At 40.1% G+C, this 19,083-nt stretch overlaps 1 protein-coding gene and 1 pseudogene across 4 annotated transcripts in view; one reads left to right on the top strand and one right to left on the bottom strand.

Moving 5' to 3' along the window:
• The window catches only part of LOC144679016 (F-actin-uncapping protein LRRC16A-like), a 431,407-nt gene that overhangs the window by 209,422 nt on the left and 202,902 nt on the right, over nt 1-19,083 (bottom strand). For all 4 annotated transcript variants that reach the window (XM_078539233.1, XM_078539234.1, XM_078539236.1 and 1 more), the window contains exons 12-13: nt 14,646-14,732; nt 9,389-9,492 (exon numbers count right to left, since the gene is read on the bottom strand). In XM_078539233.1, coding sequence (XP_078395359.1) covers nt 9,389-9,492; nt 14,646-14,732 — 191 coding nt within the window. The remainder of the gene's footprint in view (nt 1-9,388; nt 9,493-14,645; nt 14,733-19,083) is intronic.
• Nucleotides 15,869-18,683, top strand: LOC144672341 (histone H2B-like; annotated as a pseudogene).

The raw sequence follows: 19,083 nt of genomic DNA, 5'->3' as shown, positions 1-19,083 counted from the left end.
ACTCTAGAGAATACAGGCTCAGGTTTCCCAATCTCTCTTCAAAGGACAGTGCTGCCATCTCTGGAACAAGTCTGGTGAGTCTTCATTGCATTCCCTCTATGGCAATAATATCCTTCCTAAGGTAAGGGGACCAAAACTGCGCACAGTACTCCAGGTGCAGTCTTACCAAGGTTCTCTACAACTGAGGCAAGACTTCACTACTCCTGTACTCAAATCGTCTTGGGATAAAGGCCAACATATCACTGGCCTTCCCAATTGCCTGCTGCACCTGCAAGTTAGCTTTCAGTGGCTTATTGATGAAGACACCAAGGCCCTACTGTACATCTACACTTTCTAATCTCTTATCATTTAAGAAATACCCTGCACATCTGTTCCTCCTACCGAAGTGGAAACCTCACATTTTTCCACATAATCACAGAATCTTGAAGGCACAGAAGGAGGCCATTCGGCCCATCATGTCTGCACCGGCTCTCCGAATGGGCATTATGACCTCGTGCCATTGCCCTGCCTTTTCCCCGTACCCCTGCACATTGTTTCAATTCAAATAATCATCTAATGGCCTTTTGAATGTCTCGATTGAACCTGCCTCCACCACACTTCCAGGCAGTGCATTCCAAACCCGAACCACTCGTTGTGTGAAAAAGTTTTTCCTCACGTCACATTTGCTTCTTTAGCAAATCACTTTGAATCAGTGCCCTCTCATTCTTGATCCTTTTCTGAGTGGGAACAGCTTCATCCTATCTACTCTGTCCAGCCCCCTCATGATTTTGAACATCTCTAGCAAATCACCTCTTGGCCTTCTTCTCTCCAAGGAGAACAGTCCCAACCTCTCCAATCTTCGTAACTGAAGTTTCTCATCTCTGGAACCATTTTTGTAAACCTCTTCTGCACTCTCTCCAATGCGTTCATATCCTTCCTATAATGTGGTGCCTAGTCCAGCTGAGGTCAAATGACTTCTATAAATTCAGCATAACCTTCTTGCTCTTGTACTCTATGCCCCTATTAATAAGCCCAGGATACTATATGCTTCATTAACTGCTCTCTCCATCTGTTCTGCCACCTTCAATGATCTGTGCACATATACACCCAAGTCTTTCTGTTCCTGCTCCTACACCCCTTTCAAAATTTCACCCCTTATTTTATATTGTCTGTTCATGTTCTTCCTACCAAAATGCATCACTTCACACTTCTCCGCATTGAATTTCATCTGCCACCTTTCTGATCACTCCACCAACTTGTCTATGTCCTTTTGAAGTTCTACACTGTCCTCCTCGCAGTTTACAACACTTCCAAGCTTTGTATCATCCACAAACTTTGAAACTGTCCCCTGCACACCAAGATCTAGATCATTAATTTATAAGGAAAAGCAAAGGAACCAATACCAACCCCCCTGGGAAACTCCACTACAAACCTTCCACCAGCCCAAAAAATATCCATTGACCATTACTCTCCGCTTCTTATTTTTCAGCCAAATTTTGTATCCACTTCACTACTGTCCCTTTTATTCCATGAGCAATAACTTTTCTTACAAGTCTGTTGTGTGGCACTGTATCAAATGCCTTTTGAAAGTCCATGTGCACCACATCAACGGCATTACCCTCATTGATCTTTTCTGTTACCTCTTCAAAATATTCCAGCAAGTTAGTTAAACACAATTTCCCCTTTAGAAATCCATGCTGACTCTTCCTTATCAACCCACATTTTTCTATTTATATTCCATCTGCCACTAATGCTCACTAAGTCTGTCAAAATCCTCTTGAAGCCACTTTGCATCTTCCTCACAACATACATTACCACCTAGCTATGTCTCATCTGTGAACTTGGAAGTATTACATTTGGTCTTCACATCCAAATCATTGATATATACTTGGATTTTCAGAAGGCTTTTGATAAATTCCCCCAAAGGAGGTTGGTTAGCAAAATTAAAGTACGTAGGATAGGAGGTAACATACTGGTGTGGATTAAGGATTGGTTAACAGGCAGAAAACAGAGAGTAGGAATAAATGGGTCTTTCTCGCGTTGGCAGGTTGTGACTGGTGGGGTACCACAGGATTAGTATTCGGGCCCCAGCTAATCACACTGTTCACTGCTATTTGTAGCAATTTTAAAGGCCTTTTCTTTTAATCTTATACAATCCTTAGCTTCCTTTGTTAGCCACGGTTGACTAGCTTTTCTTTTTGGGTTTTTGTGTCTTAAAGGAATATATAATTGCTGTAAACTATGCAATAATTCTTTAAAGACTGTCCATTGCCTGTGTACCGCCATACCTTTTAATGTATTTTCCCAATCCGGCTCAGCCAATTTGCCCCTCATACCTTCATAATATCCTGTGTTCAAATTTAATACTTGGGCTTCAGATTGAACTACCTCACTTTCAAACATAATTCTATCATATAATGGTCACTCATCCCTAAAGGTTCTTTTACAACAGGATTATTATTTAGCCCTTTTTTTGTTACATAATACTAGATCTAAAATAGCCTTGTCCTCTAGTTGGTTCTTCAACATACTGTTCTAGAAACCATCTCTGACGCACTCCAGAAACTAGTCTCCCACAGCATTAGTACTCATTATGTTTACCCAGTCTATATGCAGATTAAAGTCACCCATGATTACTGTATTACCCACGCTACATGCTTCTCTCATCTCCTGATTAATACCATGCCCCACACCCCACAACAGAGGGGTTGCCCTCTTTCTCACATCCTCAGAGAAGCTCACCTCACTACAACTGCAATCCTTTGGATCCTACAGCAGGACCACCAGATAGCAGTGAGGGAGCTAGGGGGTGGGAGCAAAATTCCCAGATGTCCTCTTTATTCCTAGGTTACTGTAGCCTGAAAAGTACTAGTGAGATTTTCTAAAACATACCATGGTACAATTAAGAAATCCTTCTTTTGACAGAACGTGCATGTCATCCTGCCCTCCCTACCTCATTAGTCAACAAACCTGGAGGCAGCCTGTTAATTGGTTTGCTCTGGGAAAGAGCAATTACAAAGCCCACACACCAAGGAGACAACCTGGCCCAACCAAAAATGGTCCTATCGCTGCTCTAGGGATTAAAGCTATAAGATTCCTCTATCTCTGGTGATAGATTCCAGTAACTTCCCCACAAATGATGGTAACTTTCCTGTAGTTACCTGGTTTCTCCCTCCCTGCTTTCCTAAATAATGGAATGACATTTGCAATTTTCCAATCCAAAGGCACAATTCCAACATCTAGAGCACTTTGAAAATTATGACTAACGCATCTGCAATTTCCTCACCAATTTTCATCAATACCCCAGCAGGTCCTGGAGATTTTTCCATCTTACTTTCCACTATTTTCTTCATTACAATTTTATAACTTACAAAAAATTCAGCAAATGACTTATTCTACTGCTAGCATTTGGTTCTTTGTATCAGTTTTCACAGTAGATGAAAAGTACCCATTTAACAAGTCTTGTCTGCATCTATCTTTAATGGGTCTACATTCTCCTTTACCACTCTTCTTTATTCTTAAAAAGATTTACTGTTAGTTTTAATATCCCTTGCAAATTTTATTTTCCACAACCCCTTTTTGCACCTCTAACTACTTTCATTCTGTCCTTTTGGTGCTTATAGCTCTCCCAGTCTGTTAGATTTCCACTTTCTGATTTTGTTGTGTCTGCATCACAGACTAACATTTGTATTCTGCAAACATTTCATGAACGAAACAGCAATGTGATAATGACTAGGTAATGTTGTTTTTGTGATGATGAGCAAGGGACAAGCAAGGATACCAGGTGTAACTCCCCTGCTCTTCTTCGAAGTAGTGCCATGGGGTCTTTTACATCCATCCAAACTGGCTGACTGGACCTCAGTTTAGTGTCTCGTCCAAGAATGCAATGTTCCCTCTCTACTGCACTGAAGTGTCAACCTTCATTATTAAGCCTCTGGAGTGGGACTTAGACCCAGAACCATGTAGCTCAGAGAGGAGTGTGCTACCAACTGAGCCACAGCTGACAATTTTCTTTGCATTTGTTTTTCCAAAAGCTTCTTGAAATACTTCACATGGTTTGTCTATAGGCTTACCCATTAACAGTTCAGTCCAGTTTACTGTGGTCAATCTATTTCTCATTCCTTTGAGATTCATCTTACCTAAAATTTAACACCTGGGTTTGAGACTCCCTAATCTAATATCAAATTCAATACATTACGATCATAATTTGTAAGATGCCCCCTTACTGTTAAGTTGTTATCTTATTCTGGTTCATTGCTCATCATTAAATCTAGTACAGCATGTTCCTTGGTTGGGTCTAAAATATATTATTCTAGAACACTGGCCGGAATACATTCTAAAAACTGCCTTTACTACTTGAGCTTTCTGCTTCTATCAATCTATGTGAAAATCAAACTCTCCCAGTATAACTACATTGTATTATGACATGCTTCCTTGGCTCTCATATTTACTCTCCCACTACATCAATATTATCAGTAAGTGCGTATCCAATGACGACCAGAGTCTTGCATCCTTTGATGCTCCTTACCTCTTCCTGGAGGCAACTGGTTAGCTCAGCGGGCTAGAAGGCTAGCATGTGGATCAGATTAGTGCCAACAGCACAGGGTTCGATCCCTGTTCCACCTGAAGTAGATTCAGGGGCTGCCTCCTCACCCTACCCATAGTAAAAAAAATCACGGCACTTTGCTGTAATTCGGTGAATAACCACCAAGGAACTGCCTTCAAGCAGAAAACTCAAGATGATGATGACAACCTCTTCCCGAACTGCCCTACTGCTCAATTACGCTTACTGAAACCCCTTCTTTCTACTGAAGTAATCCCACCTTTTATCAAAATTATTGCTCCCCCACACCCATCCGTCCCGGTTTTCCCTAGCTTCCCAACCCTTCCTGAAGATCCTATAGACTAGGATATTTAGCATCCAATCACTCGCAGGTTATAGCCAGGTCTCTGTAACTGCTACATCATATCCTTTAAGCTGAATTTATATTTCTCACTCGAGTGTTTTATTTCTGAAGCTACTTATAGTCATGTACAGAGTTCTTAGCTGGTTAACTGTCTCCACCCTGTCTATATGTCCTGCCAGTCTTTTTTCCACTTCTTGACAGTGTTGGTTTTCCCCTACCTATACATAATCATGGTGTCATTCCCATATGTATACTGATGATATTCATCTTTGCTTCACCAACCCATAATTCCATAACTGTGTCATCCAACAGCTTATCTGACATAAGTCTTACACAAACCAAAACTTTCCGCAAATTAATGCCCACAAAAGAGATCCCATTTTACTCAGCTCTTGCCCCAAAATTCACACCTTATCCTCAATTCTATCTTCTTGCCTAATCAATGGTGCACAAACCCGAGTTGAACTTCAAAGCCTAAATCCAGTTCACCATCATGATTGCTTATTTCAACCCCTCTAATATCTTCTGTGTCCATCTCCGAGAGGATCGACAAAGCTCCAGGTGCTGATGCTATGCCGCCTGAACTCATTAAGTACAGGAAACCAGCACTCCTGCAGCATCTGCATGATCTTCTCTATCTCTGCTGGTGGGATAGAGCAGTGCCCCAGGCTGAGTGATGCAAACCCTGTACAAGAACAAGAGTGACCACAGCAATCTCCCTGACATTGTGGGAGCATGGCGGGAGAAATACTTGCCCATGTTGCCCTTGTCAGACTTCAGATCCTGCTGAAAGCATCTATCCCAAATCCTAGTGAGGTTTCAGAACCGGAAGATCTACAATGGACATGATCATTTCAGTCCAGCGACTGCAAGAGAAATGCCATGAACCAAGGAGACCATTATATATTGCCTTCATCGCTCTCCCCAAGGCTTTAGGCTATGTGAGCAGAGATGGTTTATTTAAGCTGCTGGAGAAAACTGGCTTCCCGCCAAAGTTGCTCAATGTGATCTCCTCTTTCCATGACAACCTGATGGGCAAGGTCAGCTATGACGGGGCAACATCAGAACTCTTTGATATATGCAGTGGAGTCAAACAGGGTTGTGTTCTGGCAGCGATACTCTTTGGCATATTCTTGGCTTTGCTGCTGCCATATGCCATCAGGTCATCTACCATCCGAGAGTGATAACTTGCATACCAGAACTGACAGAAAGCTGTTCAGCCTTGCTCATCTAGTCAAAGGTGCACCAAGTCCTCATCAGAGAGTTGCTCTAAGCTGACAATGCAACATTAACATTCCATACTGAGGAACTCCTTTAGGGGTAAATGGACAGGCTCCCTCACACCTGTAAAGCAATTGGTTTGAGCGTCAGCATCAGGAAGATAAATGTCATGGGTCAGGATGTTGCCATACCTCAATCTATCAGCACTGACAGTGTGACACTGGAGTCTGTTGATAGCTTCACATATCTAGGCTCCACAATCACCAATCTGTCACCTGATGCTGAAATCAACACACACGTTCAAAAGCTGCAGCTGTTACGTTCAAGCTGAGTAAGAGAGTGGGGAACAACAACTTGACTGAGAATACAAACTACAAGTCTACTAAGCCTGCATCCGCCGTGCACCCTTCTACAAAGGTGAGATCTGGACAACATACATTATATGCAAGAGAAAAGGCTGAACAGTTTCCACCTTCACCGTCTCAGACATATCCTCGGCATCCGTTGGCAGGAAAAGGTCACCAATTCAGAGGTCCCGGAGCGTGCTAATTCTGTCAGAATACACTTATGGCTAAGCCAACAACGTCTGCGCTGACTTGGCCACATTCATCAAATGGATGGCAGTCGTATACCAAAAGATCTTCTGTACGGTGAACAGGCTTTTGGGTCTTGACTTCCTGGGCATCCATACAACTGCTACAGGGACACCTGCAAGCGTGGTATGAAAAAGGCAGACATTGATACTGACAACTGGTAGACAGTCACTGACGGTTCTGATCTCTGCAGGCTGACTGTTTTGAAGAGCATTGGGAGAAGTGAGCAGAAACAAAAAAGCTGAGGTGCCTGAGAAGAGAGCCCAGAGAAAACTGAGGCCAGCAAATTGTGCATCTCCTCAGCCACTTCCACTGCACAAAACGTGGCCATGCCAGAATGGGGCTTCTGAGCCACATCATGCAATGCTTCACATAGAGTTAACCACCATGGCACAAGCCATCATCTTACGAGATGGAAGGCTGCTGCCACCATCATTTCTAACCTATCCTCACTGCTGAAGAAATTCCAATTGAAACAATCGGCCAAGTTTTCATGTAATGATGGGAAAACATAAGTCTTGCTCTTTTGCAGCTTCTGAACTGCAAGCTCGCCTCTGAACTCAATTCCTGCCATATTTTTATATCTTGGTCTCTGAGAGACCTGGGCGAGGTACATTACGATGTGGGAGGAGGGTGGGCACAGCGGCAGACTGATTAGCAGGCCCGCCTCGGTTCTTTGGGAGAGCAGCCAGCTCCCAACATTGCCTCAATGCCCCCTAAGGGAAAAGTACTCTAATGCATCTTAACACTTAAACAATGCTGATCGATGTAATGAACAACTTACCTTTTCAGGACCGAGTCCTGTGATGATGCAGTTAAAACACATCCATATTACAAACTGCCTCTAATAGTGACATTTGAAATTGTCAAAACGTTTAATTTACCATTAGAAAGTTCCCGACTCCTCACCAGGCTTCCCCAGTGGTCACAGACTATCTAAGGGCTTCAAAAACCCACACCAGCACAGGAAAATGGCAGGGGGGTATGTGTGCCTTAGGGCTCACAACAGCAATCCCGACCCCAGAAGAGATGAGTGCGGGGTCATGACCGAAGCACTCCCGGGCCTGCAAAATGGCCACGCAAGAATAACACAACATCTGGAAAGGAGAGGAAATTCATTTGTGCTGTCAAGAATTTCTAGATTTCAGGTTTCCTGACCCCATTTTCAGCTTCATTGGGAGACAAAAATCCAGCCTATTAATTGCAACTAACCTCAACTTTTCCAATGTTTTGTCACTGATTTTCTAAGCACAAACCCAAATAAGCTGCAATTCACCCAGAAACCAACCACCTATATTGTAGCCTACATTAAACCCTGCTCACCTATTACTCTGGCACCCTGCTCCTTCACACATAGCTGTCAGAATCCTCATACCATTTATAAATCATTTCATGGCCTCACTACACCGCTCTTCCACCTCTTCTGGCACTGTTTGCCAGCCCACACCATCTGCCTTTCTAACTCTAGCTATTATCCCCATGTCATCCCTCGGCAGCAGAGTCTCTTGCCACCTCACCCCATACTCTTCCTAAAACCTTCTTCCCCACTGCAACTTCCCCAAAAGTCTCCTTAAAATCTGCATCTTTAACCATGCTTTCAGCTATTCCTCTTGGCCTCCCCCCATCAATTCACTTGCTTTGATCTGAGCCCAACTTCTTGAAGCATTTCACCCAAAGAAAGCGTACAAGGGCAGGTTGTTAAAAAAAAATTCAATGGATGCAGGTAGATGTTACCAACCTTGCAATAACAATGAACTTTTTAATACATTTGTGAGATCCTTCTAAACAACAGATAAGTAGCAGAGAATCACAATTGGATACCAGCATTTCTAGCCTCCGTTCACTCTTACCCTCAAACATTTGCTGAATCTGACATTTTAAATAGCCCTCAAACTACCCTGTAATACAGTGCACATGCCTGATGTTTCGCTGCACGTGTGGAAGAAAGAACACTTAATAAATAATGTGACAAATTAATCAGTCCCTAGGCCTATCTGATGTTACGGTTTATTTTAATCATGTTTCTTTACCTTTTTTAATAAAACAATATAACATTTCTAAGAGCATTTTGAAAAAGTCTGTGCTGCAACCAATACATCAGCTGCTACACTATTATCACAAAGCTATTGAAAGCCTTTAAGGCAACGTGTTGCAAGAAGTCTCTGCAACTCATCAACCTTGTATATAACATTCCTTGAATTTACACACATCCATTTCAACACTGTGCAAGTCAACTAAAGTGCATAATACATGGATATATTGCATATTAGTATTTAATTCTATACTCTAGCTGATTTTATATTTTAAGTCAACACACCTATGATAAAAAAAATTATCACATTACAATAAGGGTAAAAAGTCAGTCTGGCTTTCTCTGCAGCAATTCCCAAACCTGCAATATCCACCGCCTAGAAGAATGAGGGCAGGTAGTGCATGAGAATACCATCATCTTCATGTTCCTCTCCATTCACACAGCACCAGACTTGGACATATAGCGGCGATCTTTCCTGGAACTTCCTACCTAACAGCATTGTAGGAGTAGCTTCACCACAAGGGCTGCAGTGGTTTAAGAAGGTAGCCCACCATCACTTTCTTGAAGGCAGCTAGGAATGGGCAATAAATTCTGGTTTTGCCAACACTAGATATTTGCCAATATCTAGAGAATAAAAAATATAAAAACTAACATACCGATAGGTCATCTCCTCGGAGGAAGTTCCCTGAGAGGTCAAGGTGCGTGAGCGAGTTAGGAATTTGCTGGTTGGCACTCAGTGATTGGGCAAGACTGTTCACTCCTATAATAATGCAGAGCACACAAAATAATCAGTTAACTAAATTTTCTATTGGGCACAAGGTACCTGGAATATTTCACACCAAGTCTGTTCTGCAACTACAGGGAGGGTTCGTCATCTCTTTTCTTGCTGTGGAATGAATTGATAACTCGTTAGCGCAGTTTTTTATATTGATGACCCTGTTTAGTTTGGTCCTACTTTTTTTTTAAAAGTTTGAATTTAAGATTATGCAAATATTTTTATCTCTCATGTAATTTAATCCGATGTACTCACAGGGCCAAACACTTACTAGTTAAACTTTTCAGCATACAACCTTTCAGCATTAAGTGTACAGTAGTGCTTAAATTTGCATGATCACACCCAACCTAATTTAAATTAAACCATTATCAAATTAATGCCGAAGGGGATAGCAACATTCTACATTTCATGATTAAGTTTTTCATGATTAAAATACATGCTACATGTTTTCATGCAAATTTAATTTCAACAGTGCCAAGGGATAGTTTCTTGGCTGCAGAGACTACTACAGAGATCAGCATCAACATGCTTCTTTGATAAGTGCACAGTACTTGGCAGTGTCAATGTTTCTTTTCCAAGTTCAATATCATATTCAGTATAAAGACTTGCTCCTTTATTCCCAACTCTTTGGTCCATCTTTGTTAGTCTCTCTTTTCTTAACACATTGTCCACTTTCATTGTTTAATTGCCAGTGCCTTGGGACATTTCTTTTACATTAAATATGCTGTATAGATTCAATTTGCTATTGTTCTTTAATAAACCAGTTATATTTAAAAAAAGGAAAAAGATCTTTTTACATGTTTTAGGCATTTTAAACAAAATCAATAATATTACAGAAATAAGTTGTCAGCCAAGAACTCAAAGCAACTACCGAATAAGGCTCTACTCAAAAAAACTCTGTAAAATCTTTGCATGCCAATGTAAAATAGACAAACTACTACCCAACATTTCTATATATTGCCCTGTTTATGCACTAATATAATCGTGTATCATCCAAATTTGAAGGAATATTTTGTACCAGGTTTGACAAAATGAATGTGTGCTTTTACCCATAACTTCAGCCCAGTACATTCTGCAGAGTAAACACCCCAGGGAACACTTGGAAGCTGTTGGTGTTAAGTACACAACATTCATTGTTCTTACCTCTGCGTGAACGTTCTCCTTCAAGAGCTTTGTGAAGTCACTAAGATTATGTCATGCTTTGACTTATCTGAATTTTGTTCACAGTCTTAGTTTTCAAAACTAGCTTTTATATTGTGCCAGTGGTGCTGGCTTGTATTTGTGGCTGTAACCGACAAGTAAACTTGCCTGAATTCAAGAGACCAAAGGCCAGGAAGATGTGACTTTTCCAACTGTGAATCCCAGCAACTTTGATATTTTTGGGTTGCAGCCCTCACACTGGGAGTCTGGGCTGCTGAAATTGGACTCAATGCAATATTTAAAAAGCTTTAACCCACTGAAAACATAACCCAAATAGAACCTCCAGTTTATTATTTGTAATTTATTGGCAGGAGCACAATTACTGTCTAACAACTCGTTAGTGGAATGCATTCCCCGAACTAATGATGTGGGTGCTTCAGACATACTGGGATAGATAGTAATAGTTTTTGAAGACTGAGATTATATTGTGACATTTCCAAACTGGCCACCTACGATAAAGATTTTAAAAACTCCCAGTACAGTTAGGAATTCAAATCTCAAATATAAAATTCAAGGTGGAGTCTAATTTGAAATAGATATACCAAATCAGTTTTTGTTACAATACATCAACATTTTTCTACATCTTGCCAAATTAGAATCGCATGTAACTGGCTTTATTGTGCTACCAGTTATCATTTAATGCTGGTGCTTTCCACTGCAGTATTATCCTTCGTTAGAGCGTCTTATTGAATTTAACATTCCAAAAGGTGGAGAATGCCAACAAGAAAAAATACTCATAAGCAAATAAAATAAGCTTCAATAATAAATATAAGACATATCAGGCAGTGCTTGCTAAGTAATAAAACAGCCACAGTTTTTAAAAGCACTGACATAGCCTGGAGATTACTGTTGATGATGGTAAAACATACTGTCTGGGACTAAGCAACATAAATGGACTTGCACAACATCCTTTTTTTGAAATTATATCCAGTTTCTCTCTCTTTCAGCCTCCAATGTGAATTTTGGCATTCTCAACACAGCTACCTTACAAACCAGGTAAAATCTTGCTCCAATTGGTTAACTGATCCACATATTTTTCCGACAGCTATTCATACAATTCATGCAAGATCACATTTCACGTTTAGACTCCAGCACAGGATTAATTATCTGCCCAATTTTAAACTCCCTTCCCATTCCTCACCACCCCAATTTCAAAATCACAGTATATCTAAGCTCAAGTTCACTCAATTGAAGAGTGCAAACCAATTTTTGGCTACCAGCCACAATTTCATGTGGTAACTTCCTATAGGGCCCACCCTCACAAATCTATCTTATGGCTAATTTTTAAACAATGAAGCTATATGCTTCTCTTATCTCAATTGCCCACTTACCTCAAGTTCTTATCTTCACCAAAAACAGCCTGGTTTTTTTTTGAACTGATATTATGCTTTGTTTGGAACAAAAAAAAATTATAGTTCGCATCTGTATAGCACTTTTGATGTAGAAGTTTTCTTAGCCACTCCACAGAAGCACAAGGGGAAAATCGAGGCCCAAGTCAAGGTGACTAAGTCAAAGATGGGGATGCAATGAGGACTGACCAAATGCCTGGTCAAAGGGTTGAGTCTTAAAGGAGGAGAGAGAGTTGGAGAGGCAGAGAGATAGTTGGGGGAGGAGGGTGGTGTGTGAGGGCTGTGTGTGCGGTGGTGTGGAGAATTCTACAGCATCGCACCAAGGCAGCTGAAAGCATGGCCAAAGGCAGGGTGAGCAATAGCAATGTTAACAAAAACACATCTAAAGGCGCTTACAGAAGCATAATTAGATAAAAATACGGAGGGTTGATGAAAATCTTGGTCAAAGTACTGGGAAAATGAAGAGGGAAATAGGGGGAGAAATGAAGAGGAGAAGAAATTTAGGGAGAGAATTCCAGATGATCAGACCTACAGGACTGAAGGATCAGCTTCTATTAGAGGCTGGAGTTATTTTTTATTATTCATTCATGGGATGTGGGCTTCGCTGGCTAGGCCAACATTTATTGCCCATCCCTAATTGCCCATGAGAAGGTGGTGGTGAGATGCCTTCTTGAACCGCTGCAGTCCATGTGGTGTAGGTACACCCACAGTGCTGTTAGGGAGGGAGTTCCAGGATGTTGACCCAGGAAGAGTGAAGAACAGCGATATATTTCCAAGTCAGGATGGTGAGTGGCTTGGAGGGGAACTTCCAAGTGGTGGTGTTTCCATGTGTCTGCTAGCAGGAATACATATGAAAGGATTATAGGGTTGGAAGTAGGGAAGGGGAAGGTAATGGAAGGATTTAAATACAAGGACAAGAATTTGAAACCAATACATTCAGATTTGAGTCAAGATATGTCAACAAGTATAGGGTTGATATGTGAGCAGAGCTTGGCATGGAGTAAACAGAGTTTGGATGAGGTGAAGCTTCTAGAGAACAGAGGATGTGAGGTGAAAATTGGCAGCTTTGTTTGCCTTCATTACAACAATGTCTACACTTCAAAAGTCCCTCACCGGTTGTGAAACTATTCCGGATGTCTTGAAATGTAAAGAACACTATAAATGCAAGCACTTTCTTTTATCCACAACATAACAGTCCACTTGATTAGTGCCTCTGCCATAAACTCAGTATCTACTCCACTGACTATCATTGCTACAATAAGGCTGCAGTGCATACTACCTATGTACTGCAGCAACTCACCAAGCTTATTTCAGTAGCACCTCCTGGACCCAGATCAGTGAGAAGGACAAGAGCAGCAACTTTACGGGAGCATCACTTTCTGCAAGTTCTCCTCCAAATATCACAACATCCTGACTTGGAGATGTATCGCCATTCTTTCATTGTTCCTGGGTCAAAATCCTGCAATTCCCTACCCAACACCATTGTGGGAAGAGCACCCCTGCAAGGATTGGAGCAGTATAAAAATGTCCACTACCTTCTCAGGGCAACAAGGAATAGGCAATAAATGTGGCCTTGCCAGTATCACCTACATCCCAAGAACAGAAAAAAAAACTTAAAATCAGCGAATGACCTCTTGGATTCTAACAGTTACAAGTGTATGTTACTCTTTCATGAGGAGGTCTAGACACATTTATGAGAAACCATAAACCCTAACAAATTTCAGTTGAATGAACGCTTAATTTTAGAAAGATACAGAAAAAAAGATAAGCCACTTACCGCAAAGAAGACATCTGAATGGAATTATAGTATTTTGTACAATAATAAAAAAATATTACTTGGATAAGACTCCCAAATGAAAGGGATGCTACTTTCTGGCAAATAGCAAGGAGGATTAGACTTGTTAACCAAATGAGCACACAGATGATGCATACAATTTATTCTAAATTAATGCAATCTAACATCATTTAGGAATAAAAGCAAGGATTGGGGGCATGTATTCCTTAAGAACGACTGAAGCATATGAGGGGCACAAACTTAAAGTGTGGAGATACGTACAGATAGATAAAGCTATAAAGAAGCATGACAGCATTTTGGGCTTTATAAATAAGGCAAAGAATACAGATATAATGATAAATATGTATAAGGAAATAGTTAAGCCATATAGTTGTGTGCACAGAGTTTTGGAAAGGGCATTAAAGACAGATTTTACAGTGCAAATTCAGTGAGATGTTATCAAGGATGAGAAATTATCATGCTGCAGAGAAAGATGATATTGAGAGTTTGGCTTTATGAACAATTGTTGCATTATGAAATATATGGTTGAGGCAGGCACCATTGCTTTTTTAAAAAGTGAAAAGTTGATAAACATTTGAAATAATGGAAGACGTAAATGTCTGGGTGAAAAGAGCAGGGTTTAGTTTTGTGCTGCTCTAGCAAAAATCTGAGACACAATGGGGCAAACTGGTGATGGTGAATCAGCAGCCCATTTTACATTTCTCCTGATATTAATTTCCATTGCTGTCAGATCCTTAGGACAACCTTCCCTTTATTCGCTCAATGGAAAGAACAGTTAAATAAAATTACTGTACCTTTAGGTGACAAGGAGGTTTTAGACATGTTTAAATGTTTCAGTCCCTTTGGAATTTTGGCAAATTGGTTGCTCAGAGAGGACACGCCTGCAAAACAGGAGTTATTAATCCTTATTTGACAATGAAGCAACTACATCATAATACAATTTTAAAACTAACCTGAATTCTGAGTAGAAAAAGAATATCTTAACTAAAAGCAAAGTTTCACTCCATTCAGATGTTCTCCTCTCCCCCACCACATAATAATCCAATGATGGAAACTAGCCAAGATGTCTAATTCATATTGAGACAACATTAGATTAATACATCACATATTTAAAAACAGAATTATTAAAATATTGCCATTCAAAGCTAGATTATACCCAAAGAAAATCAACTCAATCTCTTTGTTGCAATGTATCACAATGGCATTTCCTGCAAATCAATTATTGGATAAAAATTCTTCTCACTACAGAATGTTCTTTTAGGAAATTGGAGAAGGCAAGAGTATTTATTAAAAGGACTGTCAGTTGCTCTCTAACAGCAGTGTAAAACAAGCAATTGGGAACCAGTAGCCCATTTTACACACTGTTAATTGGAAAAAGGAAATGGATGGGGTGCAAAATGTGCCATCAATTCACCATTGACTGTTTGACAGAAACACCAAACACAAATTTCATTCCCTAACCAAATTAGTAACCATATAATTGCATAGTGAAGAACTTATCATGACAAAACACTAATGCCTACCTGGAGCAATACAATATAGGACAGAGACACATTAATGGAACATCTGTATAAAAATGTACATCTAACAGAGCTACCTGACGTTTAGGCATTTTGTTGCATTATCACAAACAGTAGAATGAAAATAGTGCACAAAGTCACTGACTGGTATTACAGTTATTCAAATCCAAACATATTTGGCTTATCTATTAACATAACAACAAGTAGGCCTTAAATATTACAATAGGATGTCCTGCCTCTTAATATTTCAGGAAGGAGGAAATATATAAAGAGAGGTCAAGAAAATACAAAATCATACAATTCAGATATCCTGAGCAGAGGATGAACAACAAAGAATAAGGATAAATGAACGCATATATGCAAGGAAAGAGCAGTAAGAACGCATAAATAGCACCAGGACAAATGAAGGAGCAAATAAGATAGCCCAAAAAAATGAATAGCAATAAAAGAACAAACGATCACAAATGAGAGGAAAAATATAAAATAATTAGCGCAAAATGGGTAAGGCAAAGAGGACAAGGATACACAAGTGAAAATTCTATAGGTTTTAGCGCACTAACTGCAATAAAACCTAACAGCTATAGACTGATTTCATGTGCCTTGACTGTATCAACAATAAAATGCCCAATTTTGCCCATAGTTAGTTGATTATTGAGCTATTTTATATAAAAGCTGGCAACAGAGTTGGATGAGAACCTTCAGAAACTCACTCTGTAGCAACATTGAATGGGGAATGTTAGGCATCAAAGCATGACTAAATATGAGAACACAAAGCAATATTTATTGACAGGAAATGCATGCCCCATACAAGATTTTTAGTATATATATTTATGTATCTGACTTAGCAAATTGGTAACATCCCAATTGCCTGAGTCAGAAAGTTGTAGCTGCAAGTCCCACTTCACATACCTGAAAACATAATTGAAGTTAATACTCCAGTGCATTACTCAGTATTCAGAGTGGTGCGCTGTTGGAGTGGTGTCTTCTCTCAAATAACACACTACACTGAAGACTCATTCACCAATCAGGTGAATGTAAAAGATCCCTCGGCACTATTAAAAGAAAAGCTGGGGAGCTACCCTGGTATCCTGGCCAAAATTTATTCCTCAACTAACATGAACAAAAAACAGATTATATGGTCACTTATGCCATTGCTGTTTGTGGGGCTTGAGATTTCCAAATTAGTTGCCATATTACCCTCCATTACAACAACAAATATACTCCATAGGTATTTTATTGGCTGTGGAGCATTTGGACTCTGATATAGTGAAATGCACTATATAATTGCAAATTCCTCTTCTTTTCCATGAGCTCTGCTCAAACCGAAAGGTTGAGAGATTTATTTTTCACTTTGTGTTCCACACTAATTTAGTTCTTAAAGAGTGAACCACACCAGTTCAGCTGTTTTACGAAAAACAATCAACCTCAATTTCAAAAACTCCAAAACTGACATCTACTGTCAGATTTTACTGTGCCTTGTACTCTGCTTATATAATGCCCACAAACCCACTGGCATATGATAAGTTATGAGGAGTCTCCACATGCACTCATTAATTTTTACCATTCAGAATAACCTTTTTAATTGACTATAAGCAAGTGTTTCCTTCTACCCATACTCAAACTTGAGCCATATAAAACATCAACCTTGGTCCAAGCAAGAATAAATTAAAATGCTACTTTTTCTATGCGAGTACACAAAGTAACATTAAGCTGCTGTTGCTTCAATTCATATGGAAGAGCATTAATTTCAGAAATAAAAAGTGAGCTCCCAAATGGCTCAACACATTTATTCACTGATCAACTGGGCTGTACAGACGAGACGACCCAGTTTTGAACACTATAATTGGCTTCAAAAAGGGGAAACACAGCCAGTGTCACCGCTCACGCTGATTTATCCACTGGCCCTGCTTGAGGTGCACCCTGTTAGATAGAAGGTGACGACAAGGCACATATCAACTATGGTGCACATCTTTGCAGTGGAATATTCTGAAGAGATCCTGCACTTGAAAAGGAAGAACTTCTACTTCACTGAGATACCAGGGATGACAGTTGCCTCCACAATTGAGTTAATGCATTCACAAAGAGATTAACTGGTGAGAAAATGAAAAAAACCATTGAGAATGCTTAGGTCAATTAGCATCTAAAATATAGATTTACATTTTATGTTGATGAAATTTTCTACCTAAAGCATTAATCTAGGTTTCCTCTTTCAGATAGTGACTGACCTACCAGGTATTGTTCTTATTATTTCTTACTGACATTATATTTGTAAAAACTGATTCCGTGAAGGAAAATGGTTGCACCCAATATAGATTATGGTGAAATTTTACATTAAACTCACATTAACCTTCTGAAGCAATTATCTGCTATTGTGCCACGCACAACCTAAGGTACTTTGCATCAAAGCCCTGGAAATCTTCAGTGGGGAGGAAAGGTATACAACCAACAGTTTGTGAAAATCTGCAGTGTTACAGGATTTAGAGATTCCCACTAATGTCTTGTTAATAAGCTTAACATGAAGCCTTGGATTCTGTCGTATTTGATTCAAGCATGTACAAATTTTCAAAATTCTCACAAAGTGGTAATCTGAAACTGCACTAAACTAGATTAAGTACAGTAACATTTGATCAGATCACAGGAGCTTCTTTGCATTTTAATTTCCTCACTAGTCAAACAGATTAGCAACAAGATCTTTAAAGCAAGTGAGAGGATAATCTTGAGGAATGCATTTAAGGAGGGAGAATTATCAAAATGGCATAACCTCCGTCTTACCAAATGTGAGTTTAATTGTTATTGGCACACAAAACAAGGCATTTTCAGGGGAACACTTGCACAAGTCTACAGATGCAATCCATGCATATAGAATTGTACTTTAACAAGGTTCTGGATAAGACCAGTCAGTGCCAGATGCTGCAGGTCCAGTACATTCTTGGTGCTGGTTCCTGGTTGATGAGAAGAAACCAGCTCCCAAAAAGGGAGCAAAGAAAGCCTTAAAGAAACTGGCAGCAAAAGGCGGCAAGAAGCAGCGGAGGTCGAGGAAGGAGAGTTACTCTATCTGCATCTACAAAGTGATGACGCAGGTTCACCCCAACACTGGCATCTCCTCCAAGGCCATGGGTATCATGAACTAGTTCGTGAGCGATATTTTCGAGCGCATCGTGGGTGAGGCATCCCGCCTTGTCCATTACAGCAAGCACTATCAGCTCCCAGGAGATCCAGACCACTGTACGCCTGCTGCTGCCTGGGGAACTGGCCAAGCACGTCGTGTCGGAAGGAACAAAGGCGGTGACCAAGTACACCAGCTCCAAGTAAAACTCCACAATGGACTGAAAAACACACACATTTGAAATGTAGTTTGTTTCCTTTATTAAGATGCGTTTGCAGTTATCTTGTAAGGTGCTCATTTCCCTTTCAGGGTTTGATTTAGCAGTTTCCCTCTCAACAGTTTTACATCATCTTCTGGAATCAAACCTTGTCCATACTAACCCAGAAGCTGTATCTTTTCAAAGCTGTGCAACCCACAGATTTCAGGATAGATTTAATGCAGTCCTTCCTTGCCAATCTATTCACTTTTAGTAAAACAGTACTTACAATTACAGTAGACATTTGAAAAAGGTCAGAGAATATTAACAGCACTGATCTAGCATGCAAAAGTAAACAGTATGACTATCTATTATCCTATCCTGAGAACCTTTCTATCACTAGGGCACAA

Source organism: Cetorhinus maximus, chromosome 3, assembly GCF_964194155.1.
Source record: "Cetorhinus maximus chromosome 3, sCetMax3.hap1.1, whole genome shotgun sequence".
NCBI lineage: Eukaryota > Metazoa > Chordata > Chondrichthyes > Lamniformes > Cetorhinidae > Cetorhinus > Cetorhinus maximus.
The sequence above is the reverse complement of the archived record's forward strand: the minus strand, read 5'-3'. Positions and strand labels throughout refer to the sequence as shown.